The sequence below is a fragment of the Lactuca virosa genome, chromosome 7 (genome assembly GCF_052849685.1).
Source record: "Lactuca virosa cultivar CGN04683 chromosome 7, Lactuca_virosa_CGN04683_v6, whole genome shotgun sequence".
Taxonomy (NCBI): Eukaryota; Viridiplantae; Streptophyta; class Magnoliopsida; order Asterales; family Asteraceae; genus Lactuca; species Lactuca virosa.
Window position 1 is genome coordinate 229186134 of NC_136432.1, and position 18219 is coordinate 229204352.

The 18219-nt window shown below is 36.8% G+C and overlaps 1 protein-coding gene across 2 annotated transcripts; it reads right to left on the minus strand.

Annotated features, from left to right (window-relative positions):
* Window positions 1–4053: 4053 nt before the first annotated feature.
* Window positions 4054–17957, minus strand: LOC145125115 (metacaspase-1-like). Of its 2 annotated transcripts, XM_079060604.1 has the most exons (5): window positions 17509–17957; window positions 17083–17413; window positions 16755–16866; window positions 4872–5039; window positions 4054–4354 (listed from the first exon to the last, which is right to left on the minus strand). In XM_079060604.1, exons 1-5 carry the CDS (start codon window positions 17909–17911, stop codon window positions 4295–4297), a joined length of 1074 nt encoding a protein of 357 aa, XP_078916730.1. In that variant the 5' UTR covers window positions 17912–17957; the 3' UTR covers window positions 4054–4294. The 2 variants fall into 2 exon arrangements, with proteins under 2 accessions (XP_078916730.1, XP_078916731.1); XM_079060605.1 differs by lacking the exon at window positions 4872–5039.
* Between the last annotated feature and the right edge of the window lie 262 nt (window positions 17958–18219).

An 18219-nucleotide genomic window follows, 5' to 3' on the forward strand; every position in this document is an offset into this window, starting at 1 on the left:
ATCATGTACTTCTGGTTTCAAAGGGAAGAGCCCGGGATGATTGTAGAGCACACACCACCTTTTCCGCATTTTAAGAATTACTCTGATATGTTTTGACGTATTGACATACTTTGATCTTTTGGGGTTGTTTGACAACATTTGGATTAATTTTTTGTTAAGTCAAAAATGAAATATTTTGGGTCTTATTCTTGGGGCTTTAGAAGTTGGTATCTGAGCCTTGGTTTGAGGGATTCGGACATACTCTCGGGTGTGTCTGAACTCAAACATAGGGTCTGGTCAAGTCTTTCTAAAAGAATGTTTTTAAAGAAAAGGGTTTTCTAATATAAGAAAGGGTGTGGGACATGCAATCGACCGAGCTCAAGTAAGTTTTTTCCAAAATACTCCTACATGTTATCTGATATGATTTGCGTTATGAATCTGTGAATCGCATGCTAGTTAGGGCTAAGGATCTGCTCAATGTTTGCATGATAGAATGCTAGGAGAGATACCTTGTATGCCTATTGTATGAGCTTGTAGACGTGCAAGCTAGTTCTGATCAGTCAGTGATAGATTGGCCTGATATGTGATGCCTTGTAGCCTAGGACGCATGGGATGTTAGATTGGGTATAATTTGTATGCATAAGGTAATCGACAGCGAGAGTGGAAGTTCCTAGCATGAGTAGTAGTAGTATGTGGAATTGGATGTTCTTGGTTATTCTATAGAATGGAATGTTAATGCACGAATTCTGATTGCTTTTTGCTTTGTGCTTTGTGGAACTCATAAGTGATGTGAGTTATCTATTAAGTGAATATGTCAAGTCACATGTGATAAAGGTTGGATAATATCAAAGTGACGGATTTGAATCTATTGCCCAGCTCTCATTTGAGTCTAACAATTATAAGGACGAGTCTTTTACTCGAAGGATTATCTGAGGTTTGTTGCTTGTGATCGTATTCATGAGGTGGGTAACTTACATTATGGGGAGTTCTTTAGCAACTGATGGCAGGGTGAGGTCGGAAACCTAGGAAAGCCTTGAAAGTGCTTCGGTGGGTTTAGTTGCGCTGTTTAGCCAGCGTTGTAGTATCGGTTTAGAAGGGAACTTAGAGGATTCGGGACGATTCTCGAAGAAAGTATCAATAGGTGTGGAAGGTAGTATTGTGCCTGTACTATTGAAAGCACAGGATCCATACTTGAATCGGGGAGAGTTTTGGAGAATCTAGGAAGCCTGTGGGATGAGGATTCTTAGATATGTTTTGATCATTTATATGGTTGTTTTTCAGAATGGTGATGAGCACTCGGGAAGGAGGTTCGGGTTCGGATTCACGCTCAGGTGCAGGTGATGGGCCGTTTGATGAGCGCATGAGGGAGTTCATGTCATCGGAGATTACTCGCGGTATTTTGGAATTGACTTCTATGATCTTTGGTTCGGTCAAGGAGGGGATTTTGGAGCTCTTGGATGGTCGTCTCGGGGCTTTTCAGACCGAGATTGTAGCGAGGCAGTTGGGGGCTCATCTGGAGCCCAAAGCTGGTGGAGCCCTAGAATCCTTCAGGAGGGAGGATCATATTACTAGTCTTGTCATACGGGATAGGAGGTGGGTTATGCACCATGTTTCCATGGGGGTCGATCCCATGATTGGATTGCCATATAGGTTTCGTAAGATTTACGCGAGGACTTACCTGACATCATTGGGCGTTTCGTTGATAGATTGGTCGCCAGGTTCGAGGATCGGACCTTGGCTGTTCAGACGGTTGATGGAATGGTCGGGGTAACCCAGAAGCAGGAGATTGGTTCGGATAGGCAACTGGGGAAGAGGAAGCGGACTCATGGCCCGACTCGGTGATCTGAGCAGTTGGGTGTCGCCATGGCTAGTGTTAGAGACCCGAGGGACCCTGATGTTTGCACAACGAATGAAGGGGCTCATGAGCATGTGCGCGGAAGGTCTATGTGCGACAGGTGCGGATGGAAGGACCACCTCCGCCAAGAATGCACCATGGAGGTAGAATTGTTGGTATAAGATTCATTGAATATTACTAAATGGCCAAACTACTAAATGGCACGAATGGAAGGATCATCATGAATATATAAAGTGTAAATTATGAGTTAAATGATAATTTAAACTACGAAATGGCCAAACTGTGTGTAGTATATCTTGTTGGTATAAGATTCATTGAAAAATAGACATGAATCATTACATGTGAACAGTCTAAGAAAATTTCCAAACATTATATAATGTTGAAAATATAAGTGAAAGAATCGTTACTAGAGACTTGGGTAATGGTGTCTATAACAATGGAACCATGTTAGTAACCATTTAGATATAACTCGAGGAAATAAACAACCTTATATGTGTAATGCCCTAATTTCTTATTTAACTTATATTTTATTGATTGTAAAAAATGTCAAATTTCCATGAGAAAACATAAATTCATCATTGGTGGATCCAATTTATACTAATTACAGCATCTACTTTATTTGTCCACCTACTCATATAGTATTATATAATATGACTATATCAATTTCACAACCATATCATTAACTCTATACTTTCATTTGATTCCAACCATGCCTTCTGTTGGAGGATAATTGAGTAGGGTGACGATAGAGAACCCGATTTCTCTTGGATCGTGTAATTTCACTTTCCGAACTGATATTTTCATCCTATGTTTGGCTTACAGGAAATCCAACCTAGGATAATCCAAAAGGACACTTGTGTATCTAGTCACAGAAACACAAGCCAAATCGCTAGAAGGTTCTGAGTTCGAGAAGAAGAAGAAGAGCTGAAAAGGGTATGTTATGACTCAATTAAGGACCCATATTTATGCTAGACATATTAGGGTTTCCGTCTTCTATATTAATTAAGAGAATCACAAGCTTAATGGAATAATCATGGTTACCAAAATTGATAAGATTTATCAAATTTACCATAATCACCCCTTAGAATTTGGTTTTTCTATAATCAATGCGACCATCGCCAGGGGCTCTACCCCTTGGACCCCGCTAGGGGCGCTTCCCCTAGGACTCTGCAATGGGGCGCAACCCCCTTACCCGCCGCCATTCTGTCGTACCGCCTTATAATTCGATCTCATATACACATGCACTCGACATACTCCAAACATATAATATAGAGTACAAATGATAAGTCTCTTGGCTCACATATTAGTTCTAATTACATAAAATGCCTAGTGACACTAAAATCACCAACACCTTCGATATTACATGTTTCCAACATCGTCATACTTTTGATTTACACACCCATTCAATTAGTCAGAAATTTAGAACATATTTATCATATACATTGTTCTAAAATATTCTTAATTCATGCTACTTGTGATGATTATACAACTTCACTACTTCATATCAAACAAGATATTAAACATGGAAGCTATAATTTCTCTTAGTTCATATATTATTGAATATTAATTTTATTAATTTATCCCAAATAGAAGTTAGATTTTTGTTTTCACCTTTATTCCAAACCTTTAATGATAAAATCATCTTAAATTATGCAAGAATCATCACTTTTGAGCTATAAACTATCAAACATTGTCTATATATGTTTTCCCACAACCTTGGAGTTGTAACTGAATGAAACGTGACACAATTCTATTTTAATATGTTGGTTAACAAAGTGAATATGTGAAAACCCAAATATCTAGGGTTGGAGTGTGGGCTGATCACAAATTTTTCATCGGCATACACATGTTACGATCTAAATACCTAGAGTTTTTTTTTTTTTTTTGCTTTGTTATTGGGTAAATTCATAATCCTTATTGGGAAGCTCTAGTCGTGCAAAACCACATATTAACATTTTGAAATGCTACTTTTGGGTTTTCTGCCTGATTATTTTTTCATGTGCTTAAAGTATCATATAGTGTCCTAAAACGATCTTCTGGATCCTTGTGGTTCCAAACTTACATTCACAAAACTTGTACATTATAAATTATCACTTTTACTTTCCTTGATTTAGCCAACTTTCTACACAATTGGTATATAGACTCTACTAACTAACTGCAGTGTGTTTTATACCAACCAAAGCTATTAAACATCACAAAATAAGCATATTATACAAGCATTACTCTAATATTTGTTCATTGCATACATACCATTTATTACTAGAAACATACCATAAAGCGTTGCACCTTTTGAAATGCCGGTTTGACCTTTTGAAAGATGACAGTTTGGCAGAGTAACTACCAGAATATGACTCAATTACAGATAAGACCTCCAAGTTTAGCTTAAATCTTAACAACTTAGTAGTAAATTTTTATAAGTTATTCTTCTTATCTCCATCTAATCTCCGGTAGAATTATACTTTACATCATAACAGGCTCCGAATAAATCTCAAATCTTGTTGAACAAGATAGTTGAGGTTCCTACATAGTCCAAACTTCATAATGTAAGCAATCATCACAAACTTATATATAATTAACCATACTACTTATACAAATTCTTTACTAAATATTCTATTCAAAAATTACCATTTGTTAGTAAGTATTTGGTTTGAAAAAGCATGCATGCAAAATATGTGATTCTTAGACATGTGTGTGTATCGTATCCTTGTGAACAATTCCATTATATGAAGTTGTGGGAAGTGCGAGCGAATGATTATTTGGCATTGGAAAATTTAGGTTACTCGGGAAACTAACAATATCTAAACCTTAGGATTCATTTCAACCGCCTAGAGTAATGCCACACACCTACACGCTGCAACGTGCACACCATATGTATTCATGTCTTACTTGATACTAATTTTTAAAAGTAGCCTCCATTCGGATTGAGTCCTATGCTCCTAATGTTTCATGTATTGCGCCTTAGATAAATTTACGCTTACCCAAAGAATATTTGTATTGATAAGTAACACCTTTAGGATTCGAATAAGGTGGGAAATACCTGAGACATAGAAGATGCAAATGGTACAAACCGCCCTACCATTTGTTGAGCGTAATGGACTTTTTTACGTATTGAGCTAAGTAACCTTCCATATGTCAATTTGCTTTCGTTTTCAATAACTTGAATGAAGCTAAAAGTTAATGCACCTATAGCATTGCCTGTGAAAGCCTGCATAAAAGTTCTTATATTAATTTTGAAATCATATTCAATTAAGTCTTCTAAAATAACTTTTTAGCAATTAAGCCCAAAAAAATTGTAATTGTTTACATATTTAAATTTTTACCCGGTAAACTGGTCATAGATAAAATATGAACGTGCTTTTTTGTAAATATGATATAAAAATTTGGTTTTTTTTTAAATATATTTTTTAATTTTTTTTAGTTTTAGTATTTTATCTTACTATAACCTTAATGTAATACTTATATGTGATATAAAATATTATGTTACTATTATCCAATTGTATTATAGTATTTGACCGATGATATTGTACAACATTTTCTTTAAAGTAAAAATAATAATCGAAAATTTACAAAAAGTTATCTTTAGAAAAAAAAACATTTTTCAAACAAATGATATCAATGTTGTTAAAATCACGATTCTGATCGTATGATCGTAAGATCCTATGATCACACCTATGTAAAATGATCATGATCATACTTGGATCGTTTTTGGGTAAGATATGGTTATGATCGTAAGACCGGATCATAAGATCGTATGATCGATTGTAAGTACGTTAACTTTAAATTTTCTCTAAAAAATCTAATATTTTGTCTTGGACTAACTAAATGCATCGAATATGAACCTTAAAAACACCTTTTGAATTTTTATCGTTAAATAATGTATTAGAGATGTATTTTTAATTTTTTTTAAAGTATTTATTGTGAACTAAAATGTTAATTGGTAGATGAAATAGGAAATATATTTATTATGTTTTAAAATGCTTTTGGTAGGATCTTACGACCCTTGAATTGATCTTACAATCATGATTTTGCAAAGTGAAAAACAATGCTATATAGGATCCCGATCTTGAAAAGCTTTGGTTGATATCATTTGTCAGAAAACTATAATCACAGTTTTATTTAGAAGAAGAAAATTATGATGAAAGGATATTCTATGTCAGACAACGAGAATATTATAGTATTAGATTAAGATAATGCAATTCATCATGCACAAAGAATATACTAAGACTATAAGAAAATATTAGTAATAATCATTTAAAAAAACCCTTAAATTTTGATCATATTTATGAAAAAAACTGCATATTGGATTGGTGAGGTAAAAACCCAAACATGAAAACAAATGCAAGTTTTTTTAGCTTAATTTCTAAAACAAATATTAGGATTTAATTGAATACAATGTCCAATGCATAGTTTAACCTAAAACAAATACATAATTAGTGTTGCAACAATATTTAATAGCGTGTGTGAGGCTACAACCCTAACTGAAGAACGAAGGAAGGACACTAACAAACAATATGTGTTGCAACAATATTTGTCATTCTTGATCACTAATGTTTGTGATTTTCGTTCCTACACCCTATAATGCATAGTTTAATGAGATAGTCGAATGACTTGACATGCTTAATTGACATTCACTATTGTGGAATGTCATGTTAGCAACCAATGGATATGAAGTTCAATGATCATTGAATTTTTCAATGGGAAAATAAACCTTTTAATTAATACATATATGTTCCACTGACCTTTATAGAGCTCAATGCGTTGTAAAAAAAGTTGAGAAAATTGTTTGGAGAGTTAAATAATGATGTGTCAATGTTGGAAAGAATGTACAAGGACCTAACTATTGATAATATTTCTAATAATAACAGGATTGTTTTGGGTTGCTCTTAAGACTCGTTTGAGAAATTAAAAGACAAAAAAATATAGGAGAAATTAGTTTATTAATTTGTCATATTGTGATAAATTAATTAGAAACTATTTTAGAATTAATTGGGAATTGATTAATTAAAGGGGCTGAATGTTAATTAATAAAAAGCTTTAATTAATTAGAACATTCCAGAACCCCAAGGGATAGGGTTGGAAGAAATCAGATAAGCCCTATCAGGGTTTTGGAGTTGCTTTGGGATTAAGCAACTAAAGTCTATAAATAGGGAGATATGGGTCAAACCCTAGATGCTCATTTCTTGCTAGAAATTTCGTTCTTCCCTTCCTCTCCCTAAAGTGGACGAAAATTCTTAACCCTTCTAGCGATTGTAGCATGTTTCGATATTGCCTCCCTTCTCCTAGGGTTTTATCATTTTGTTCAAGTGGTGTTCTTGGGTGTGAACTGTTATATGGATTCTACTTTGAGTCCTTACATCCAAAAAATGGTGACAAGAACTAGATCTCAAGTAAGGAGATTTCTAGCTGATAAAGAGGTATGCAACTTTTATTATTACTCTAGTAGTTGTGATAATATAATGAAACTTAGATCTGTAACACCAAGATTCAGGTATGTTTCTCTTAAAAAGTTTTATTCTACAAATTTTAGATTTGGTGGCCACAACTGGTGAATGAGGTCCCAAGATGTGGCTAAGGAGAGAAGGTGTGTGAAGGTTTAGTGGGCACCACGATGTGGCCGCCTGATGGCCACGACCTGACAACCATTTAATGATAAACCCTAATTTTCAGGGTTTGCGCCCATATTTAAGGAATGTCATGGCTAGGTTTGCACACCCTTAGCCTCTATCACCTCCCTTCCTCCCTCCTTGAAACCCTAGCCTCCATTGTTGAAGTTCTTGAGTTTTGTGGTGATTTGAAGAAGAAGAATAAGGTGGTCCTTGGGATTGATTCATCAAGCAACTCTCCTAATCATCTTTGTGCATTTGTTATGTACCATGGTAAGTATCCAAGCTCAACCTTTATGCATTAAACTTCTAGATGTAAACTTCTATGCTAGTATTTTCATGATTAGGAAAGTTTGGATGAATGAGCCTCATAAAGTTAGCAACTTTATGAATGTTTGAGGTCATTTTGGGGTCTATTGTTGTAGATCTACAAAGTTATGAAGTTTTGGTTACTTCTATGAGATTTGAACCCCATTTTACACTATTTTGACCTAGTTTGAATTACATACATGTATTGGATATGCATGACTGTAAAGCAACGATATTTATGATGTTTTGGATGTAAGAATGCCTTCTAGAAAGTATGGATGGATGACATGAGGGATAAAGAGCTTAATGTAATAAGTTGGTCTGGGCGATTCCCACTATGTGGAGATTGGCCTCCATGTCGTGGCGTTACGCAGGTTCGCGACTATTTTGTCATGAGGCTGCAGGACGTGGCAAGGATTGGTCAGAATGTGGCAACCATCTGAGTTTACTTTTGACCGTTAACCGTTGACTTTGACCAAGTTTGACTTTAGGTCAAATTGAGGGTTTTTTTATTGTAGTTTGAGAGCTGGTTCCTGATTATTGTATATGTGACCAATATTACCTGTTTTAGATTTCCTAGAGCTATGTTGTTTGTCTGTTAGCCTGAGAGGTGAGTTTTCTCACTATACCTTGTACTGTAGTATGTGTCCTTGTGTGTAGGAAGTTGGTATAGTGTAGTGATATGGTATATTGGTAGATATGTATGATTACCTATATTGTTGGTTATTGTTTAGTTCATAGTATGGTTAGGTTGAGGTTGTACTAATTTGTGTTGTAAGCCAACAAACCTGGGAGCAATCAAGTCGTAAGCGGAGGGCTGAGAGCAATCCAATCATAAATTGAGGGTCGGGAGGGCAATCCAGTCTTATTTTTTGGGCTCAGGGAAATCCTGTCCTCTTGTTGTGGGCCCGGGGACAATCCAGACTTTGTAGTTGTGGGCCCGGTGTGTATGCATTGTATATGCATTGTTGTATGGGGTATTTTGGGGGAACTCACTAAGTTTTGCCTTACAGTTGTTGATTTTAATGTGTTCAGGTACTTTCGATGATCAAGGCAAGGTGAAGTCTTGATCCTACACATCCTCCTGCTGATTTATGTTCGAGAGATTATTTGATTCTCTGTTTTCTAGGGATTTTATTTGAAAATAATCATTGATTATCTAATGTTCTATGAAAATGTTTTTAATAAAATGAAAAAAAATTCATCGTTTATGGGATGTTACAAGTTGGTATCAGGGCTCTGGTTTGAGATAATTGGATGAACACTTATGTGATTTCAGACTCAAACTATGGATCTACAAAATATTTTTCATAATTAATTTTAAACTGATCAACGGAGAGGATGTGATGTGTACAATCAGTCGGAGCCCAAGGAAAGTTATTCCCCAAGATACCCACACTTGTTCTATGTGTATTGATGATATGTTATAAATGCATGCTAGATTATAGGCTAGGGGTCTTCAAAAATTGTTAATAGAATTGTTTGATTTATGATGCCTGATAGCCTAGGAATTTCTTGGTATGTTATACGAAACTGACATTATTACTGTAGTTGTTTAGTGTATGCATCATGGCTGTACATAACTAAGATTTTACAGCCTGAGAATGTTTGATTTAGCCTTATTTCCTGTTCCTTGTCTAGTTTTGGACTTAGGGTAGAATGAATTATTCTACTGTCTATATAATCTAGTGTTATGTATGATTAGTATACACAAGGTGACTACAGGGTTAGTGGAGTTTTCATGAGTGAGTAGGGTTGTTAGTAAGTCAGTAAGTAAGGAATTGTTAGTTGCTCTTAAGAGAGTGGATATAGGATGTATGTGTATCTTAGTTGCTTGGTCCTAGTGGTCAGGAATTTCATATGAGGATTTGCCTGATCTTTATGATGTCTTATTTCCAGTCGGTTTCGCTACTCGAATGTTGCTTGATTTGTGTTATGTGAGACCTATATTGATGTTAATTAACTATTAAGTGAATACATTCGATTTCATGCCACAAGGATTAAATAATTTAAGATTTCTTGATGTGACTCTATTGTGAAACTCTCGTTGAGTCAAACTATTGTAGGGCAGGATCTTTCAATCGAAAGATTATTTAATTTTTGTTGCATGTAATTGTAGTCGTAAGATGGTTAATTGGAATTTCTAGAAGTTACCTCTACGACTGAGAGCAGGGTGAGGTAGGATTCCTGATGGACTAAGGAATAGTGTTAGAGTGTGCTTATATGGGATATGGAATCCTAGGGGAGCCTAGGAAGTACCTTAGTATGATGTTTAGCGCGAGGATCTATGATACTAGTCATTAGGAAGTGACTTAGAGGATCTGGGATGATTCTTAAGGAAAGTATGGATAAGTATGGAAGGTAGTATTGGGCCTGTACTACTGGAAGCATGGGATCCATACTCGAATCAAGGAAATCACGGGGATCTTAGAAGCTGGTTTAGGATAGATAGCATGGTTTGGCACCATGATTCATTGTAGTGTTCTCCGCATCTTTTTTGTCGCAAGGTGGTATCATTCGATTCGTGGTGAATCGTTTTCGTCTTTCAGCAAGGGAATGTTCGAGACTCGACTATTCTTTTAGTTCAGTGGCCTAGGTGAAGACCACGTCGCAAGTTAGATATGTGGCATTGTTTTAGAAAATATCTGGCGTATCCAAGGAGGATAGAGATGTTCTAACTCGGAAATGAGAGTTCTATTGATATGTTCAGTTCTTCGGAGCTATTAATTGAGCATCTTTAAGGGATTTTTGAAGCTCCAGAGTAGGATAAGGTTGTGGATAAATTCTTCTAATGCAATTTTTGGTTGCACGAAAAATCTGTTTGTAGGATTCCTTGTCAATCAAATGGTATTAAGATCGATTTCGCTAAGATTGTGGTGACGATGCTGGAAAGGCTTCTGATGTCTCCATTTAAGGTTCAAGATTTCTTTATGATTGTTTGTTCATTATTCAAAGGATCTTCATATGCCATTTTCCATACCGAGATTCAATGTTGGCGAGTACCTGGCCGAGGTGGTGTGAGGTTTTGGGATTGCATGCTTCAGTCGATAGTAGTTCAAACCCTAAGTGGGGGAGAACTAGATATTCTTCTTGGAAGATTATCGGTCTACCCAATTTTTGTGGGTTCAGTGTAGTGGGATGAGGGAACATATGATTCAAGTGTGCAAGGTTTTGGTGCATGGTTATTGTTGTTGAAAGGAACACACTTGGGATACCATCGGAGTACTCATGGTAAGGAGGTTTTCTAGTGGAGTTGTGAGTGTAGAGCAAGTTGTCGTCAGACTTATGTCTTTAAGAATGCATATGTTGTTCTCTCAGAAAGAAGTTGATGGGTAGGAGCCTCATTGTGGTCCATAGTATCTCCTGGAAGCGTCAAGGATCTTAAGAGATGGGTATTTGAGCCGCTCAAGTTAGGTATCGAATATAGAGAACGCAGCCAACTCTGGGTGTGGGTTAGTCGTATTTGGTTGAGATGGACAATTATTGACCTGACAGTCGGCCTCGGAGTTGGGTAAGAGCATTTTCTTATGGACTTTGTTTAGTTTTGTGGGGTCATTGGGTTTAGTTTTTGATCAATTTTTGGTCGGTTGGTCAGTTCATTCCTCATCGGCATCCAGGAGTCGTACGAGGGTCTCCAAGGAGTAATAATGGAAGGTGCAGTTGATGTGTCAACCCTTCATCAAGTTTTATAAGGCGTATATCTTGTTCCATTTGTTTGGGTACTCTTATTTTTCTGGTTGTAGAATCATTGTCTCTAGTAGGCTCGAGTTTGGAAGGTGTCCTTGGTTATTGGAAGCTCGGAAGTTAAAGCCACGTTGTTCAGTTTTTCGGGTGTGACCATGGAACTTCACAGAGTTCAATTTAGGAAATCGCGCTGTCAGGGTTGGTATTCGAGTTCATCCGATCAGGTTTCTGACAACATTTCTAGATAATTTTGGATTTTTCTCCAAATTTGGAGGTATTAATAGGTTCGTTAGGCATTGGTGGGATCTGTTTCGTTTTCAATTAAGGTGTGGGATCTTGTTTTGGTTATTAGAGAACGTTTCTGTTAACAGTTAAGGTACGTCATTTCGCCCGATCTACTAGTACAACACCCTTTATGTAAGGATATGATAAGAAGGAACACAATCAGCCTGAAGAAGCGTTGTGTTGGGAAGTGTGAATTGTTAACAGTCCTACAGATACGGTCTTGTGGAGTGGGGGGAATGAGTGTGATAACCTCAGTACATACGGTTAGAATAGTCCTTGTTCGATTTATTTCTTTTAAGTTGGGCAAGCGTTCAACAGTTTATCTCATTTCCTAGTTACATGTGAGAATGTATTGTTCAATGATGCATTAGTAGCAGTCTAGACTGAGGAAGGGTTGTGTGTTATATAATAATATGGATCTTGTGGTTGTTGGTAAGTGTAACATGGGATGTTGACTAGGTTCCTGCAGTACGGTGGGACGATAGTCGAGTGCCCATAGGCCCATCGGGCGCTGGTCGGTAGTCTTCATGTTTGTGATTGGGTGATGGCAAGAACAGTGAGGAACCGTGAGCTTCTCATCCCAATGGTTGGATGCTGTCATGATGTGTCTTGAACCATTGTGTATTTCACTTATGTGTTGGGCCGACAGTTGTGTCATGGAGATCCATAGGTGTAATTCGTTGGTCTTTGGTGTAGTTGGGTATTTTGAGCAGTATGGAAATACTACTGATGGTCAGTAGTCGACGGTTTTTGGTCGGATTTTGGTAGGGTTTTGATTTTTTTGGAAATTCACGGTTGTTATCGACAGTTCTTCATGGAGTTTTCAGAATGGATCATTATGTGTGGTTGTGAGAACAGTTCCGAGTGAGTTGAGTTGCCAGTGATGAAGTTTGTTGTAGGAATCTTGGATGATTTGTTAAGTGGTTGTACCCCTGAGCGTCTGGGAGTGTGATTGTTGCCCGAGATTGTCTTTTAGATTGACATTGTTACACTCGTGGGAGCGGTGGGATAGTGATGACTTGCCAGGAAGTCAAATATGTATTTGAGAACTTTTAGGCAATTTTCGATTTTAGTGGGTGGAATCAGACCTGTCATGGTCTGCTTGGTCGTTCCTCTATTCGGACTTAAGGTTGTTAGGGTTGTGTCAATGTATAGGCTAGTTTTGTCTGTGCCGCTAGGCTTTTGTTTAGAGTTAATGTTCATTCGTGAGTGCGGTTGTCGGACCCATCAGTTAGTTATGGAATATATTCTTCAGTTCATCCGTTTGATGGAGCAAGGTTGGTAAGGAACTCGTTAAGAGCGGGCATCCAAGTTTCCCGGTCAACAAGGTTGACATATATGACAGGTTTGTTTTCTAGGTTTTCGGGCACAACCTAAGAGCCTTCGAGTTAAGGGTAATAGCTAGTTTTCTCAAGGTTGGTTAGATGTTATGTTCGGGCTGTTGCGGTCATGAATTTGATCTTCTGTAAGATTCTGCTTGGGTTAGGTTATGCACTTGGTTTCAGAAATCTTTCTGTTTGTGATTGAAGATTTTGTCACTCTGGGTGGTTTTATTTATGGTAGGAAGTAGACTTGGAAGAACCACGAGGAGTTTGGGCGTGTTAAGGAGTTCTCGGTAAGGACTGATTTCGAGGACGAAATCTAGTTCAAGTGGGGGAGCATTGTAACACCAAGATTCTAGTTTGTTTCTCTTAAAAAGTTTTATTCTCCAAGTTTTAGATTTGGTGGCCACGGCGTAGTGAATGAGGTCCTACGATGTGGCCATGGCTATGACGTGCCAGCCATTTAATGATAAACCCGAATTTATGGGGTTTGTGCCCCTATTTAAGGAATGTGATGGCCAAGGTTTGCACACCCTCGTCCTCCATCACCCCCTCCTCCCTCTTTGAAACCCTAGCCTCCATTGTTGAAGTTCTTGATTCAGCAAGCAACTCACCTCCCAGGCTAGCAGAAAAACAACACAGCTCTAGCAAATCCAAAATAGGTACTACTGGTCACATATACAATAATCAAGAACCAGGTCTCAAACTACAACCCAAAACCATCAATTGACCTAAAGTCAAACTTCGTCAATGTCAACGGTTAACAGTCAAATGTAAACTCAGATGACATCGTGACCAATCCTTGTCACGTCGTGGCAGCTTCACGACAAAATAATCGTAAAACTACATAGCATTACGACGTGGACGACAATCTCTATGTCATGGTAATCGCCCAGACCAGCTTATTACATTAAGTTATTAATTCCTCAAGTTATCCATCGATACTTTCCAGAAGGCATTCTTACATCCAAAACATCATAAAATCGGTGCTTTATAGCAATGCATGTCCAATGCATGTATGGAACTCAAACTAGGTCAAAATGGTGTAAAATGGGGTTCAAATCTCATAAAAGTAACCAAAACTCCATAACTCTCTAGATCTACAACACCAAACCCCAAAATGACCTCAAGGATTCGTAAAGTTGCTAACTTTATGAGATACATTCATGCAAACTTTCCCAATCATGGAAATAATAGCATGGAAGCTTACATCTAGAAGTTGAATGCATAAAGGTTAAGATTGGACACTTAAAATAGTCCAGAACAAGTATACAAAGATGATTAGGAGAGTTGCTTGCTGAATAAATGCCTAAGGATCACCTTCTTCCTCTTCAAATCACAAAAAATCACCACAAAACTCAAGAGGGAGTTTTCTCACTATACTTTGTATTAAAGTATGTGTCATTGTGTATAGGAAGTTGGTATATTGTAGTGATATGGTAGATTGGTAGATCTGTATGATTACCTGTATTGTTGGTTATTATTTAGTTCATAGTATGGTTAGGTTGAGGCTGTACTACTTTGAGCTGTAAGCCAACAAACCAGGGAGCAATCCATTCATAACCTGAGGGCTGGGAGGGCAATCTAGTCTTATGATGGGGGATCAAGAGCAATCCAGTCATAAGCTGAGGGTCGGGAGGGCAATCCAGTCTTATGGTGTGGGCTCAGGGGCAATCCAGTCTTCATGTTGTGGGCCCGCGGGCAATCCAGTCTTTATGGTTGTGGGCCCGGTGTGCATGCATTGTATATGTATTGTTGTGTGAGGTATTTTGGGGGAACTCCTAAGTTTTGGCTTATAGTTGTTGATTTCAATGTTTTCTGGTACTTTAGATGATCAGGGCAAGGCAAAAACGTGATCGTACACATCCTCACGTTGATTTATGTTTGAGAGATAATTTGATACTCTAATTTCTATGTATTTGATTTGAAAACAATAGTTGATTATCTTATGGTTAAATGAAAACATGTTTAATAAAATGAAAAATTTTGTCATGGTTTTTGGGATGTTACAAGATCCCTACAGATTGCATGAATACATATGAACTATTGTATATTTCCTTTGCGCATAATCGTGTGTATTGTGTATGCCGTATGCATAACATGTATCTTTTGAATTTATTTATTTTGTCTCTCATTTTATTTTCTTACTAAAAAGAATCAAAATAGAAGTCATCTAACAAACGTTGAAACTATTTGTGATATCGGGGATATGTTGGTGTCTCACAATCTAGATCTGAATTCTATCTTTCAATATGGCGGATCGACAGGGTAATCGAGCATATAAAGGATAGAGATGGGCTCTTGAGAGTGATGGTGTCTTCATTGTTAGCTCTTTGAGAAAAGCCTTTGATTTTATTCTTTTTTTGTTGTCCCTATTCCCACAGTGTGGAGCAAGGTCGTTCCGAGCAAGATTAACATTTTTATTTGGAGACTAAGGTTAGCGAGATTACCCACCAAATAGAACTTGACCAAAAGGGGGATGGCGATTACAAATTTGTTGTGTCCGCTGTGTAACACAATTATGGAAAATGAAGAGCATATTTTTCTCTCATGTTCGACCGATATAGAGTTGATGGCCCACATGGGTAGGTGGTGGACGGAGCTTCCTTTTTTGGCTTCTTGCAATTCTCTTCACACTTCAATCATTGGTCCGGTTAACCCAAATTGGAGGTATTTTGAAATTGACAAGCATGAGGCGATTATCAGAGCCTTCCTGTGGACTCTTTGGTCTTATAGGAATAAGTTATGTTTAAGAGGCAAGTCAAAAGGCATTTCACTGTTAGCTAATGAAGTGAAGTATTTATCTTTTCTTTGGATTAGGCTATCCCTATGGGTGAGCTAGAAAGTATGACTCACAAATAAAATATTTAAAAATAACAGAAAATTTGAAGATATCTCACGATCTGCTTATGCCCACGATCCAAGCTCACCAATTTCTTAAACTTTTCATTGCGACGTGTCCATCTCTCAATTGTGGAATTAAATGAACTTTTATAAACCAAAAGTAATTTTGAAAAAAATATAGTTTATCTTTATTAAAAAATAAAACAAAATATACAAAAATACATGATTTATTTTTCCCTACAAAATGAGATGAATATTGATATAATTTTTATGTATAATTTTTTAGTTAAAAATTAAGCTGAGTTGATTGCTAATGAGTGATAAATTTTGGTATGATTGTTTGTGTATTTTAATAAGAGAGATAATAATTTTTTAATAGATAATTGGGTTGGCTAAAGTTATGAACGTGGATAGTCTTGGTTATAGAGGGAAAGGGCTTAAAACTTTGAATTGGGAAGATTGGGTGTAATTTTGTTTTCTTTTCTAGCTTCTCGCTAGTCACTTTTGCTAATAAAGTTTTGTCGTTAAAAAAAAGAACATCTACAATGCAAAATTTAATAAAATGGTTGAATGAATAACAATCAATCCATTAAAAGAAAGCCAAGTTGAAATATAATAGATTTGGATTTTAATGTCTATAGAAGTGTTCAATGAAAACAAAATTAAGTTTTATAAAAATATATTTGATTAAACTTTATAGATTCCAATACAATCTAGAAATTAATATTAAAGTGGTACCGAAAATAGAATATTGATGTAAGAATCCACTAAACTTAATAGATCTCAATTTGTGGATGCCGTGTAAAGTGGGAAATGATATACTGTACAACACACTTACTATTTTGGCCGAAGAGTAAAGAAGATGATAATTACCGATGTATCCGCTGAGTTCTGGTTATCTGCACAGGCACTAATACACAGTGCTTTGCCTCCACGAGTCCCTTTATTTATAAGTTGGTGTTCTTCCCACATATATAGTCCATCCCTGCTCCAATAAAGAACATCATGAATTTACTTTTTTTGAAATTCCATCTAAAGCAATGAAAACTTGTTTCCAAAACGTTAATTAGTATGCTCTTTAATGAATTGTTTGACTATATTTAAATATCTCAATGTTCTTTCTTAATGAATCGAGGGCAGCAATAAAAAACTGGGACAAAAAGTGTTTCAATTGAGTAAGTAAAATGTAATTGACACCGACTGGTTGATCTGGCAAAGAAAGGGTAGATCTAGCACAGTTCCGCTGAAGCAAGTGTCAATAACACTATGAAGTGTTACTCCATGAGGTAGTGGTGCGACAATGGTGGCATTGATTTCGTCATCAAGTATCACTCCCGCCACTCTATAGTCAAGAGGGCACAACGCTTCATCATACCCATCAATCTCATCTCCATCTTCATCAGGAACCTTGCATGCATGCCCTGAATAGTAGAATATCAACGAGTCCCCAGATTTACAACCTTCGACCAGCCAGCGTAATGCCTCTTGTATGTTACGTTTTTTTGGAATCCTAGAGCGATCGGATTCCTCTTCTGCAGAAAAAGTTATATTATCACAAATTCAGATATGTTTCACATGAACGAAGTAAAAATTTAACTCGAGGCATTCAAAGTGGATCGAAAAGCACCTGTAAGGACGAGGATTGAATCATTAAGAAAACCCAGTTTGTTCACAAGTAGTTGTTGCATGCTCCTTACATTATGAACACTGGCTTCAAGTTTCTTGCTATGGCCTTTGTAGGTCACACCACATAGAACAGCCTTCTTCCTTTTTTGCAACAGAGGTGTTTGTGTTTGTTGTTTGATACTGATTTGGGAAAAACGTGGTAACCTCGACAACATCTGAGAGGGGTTTCGTTGAAGATCGTCTACTACATTGGTAATTTGTTCAATTCGTTTGAGAACAGGGACCTTGAGCTTTCTGTAAAAAAGACTGACAGTCCCACACACGGGACATGGTGCATATTGTGAGCTAGACAACTTAACCAGGGTCCTTCTGCATATTTTGCAGCGTTTTTCTGTAGTTGACATGTTTGCGTTGTACAAATTTAGAACTGTAGGAATGAAGTATGGATGCTTGCAAGTCTTATTGGTTTGTTTCTTCAGTTTTTATAGTCCAAGTAGCCATGTATCTCACCATATCCTAAATATATTCGATAACATCTCTTTTTGAATTAAACTAATGGAATGACTAGCTTTATTCTTCTTGAAAGTAAATAACCGAACCAGGTTCACATTTATTTTTAAATAATATTAGTTTTGAGGATATAATATTCTGAGAGATAACAGAGTTTAATAAAAGTTTCACATTTGAAACTCCTTTCCCAGAGATGATCAAG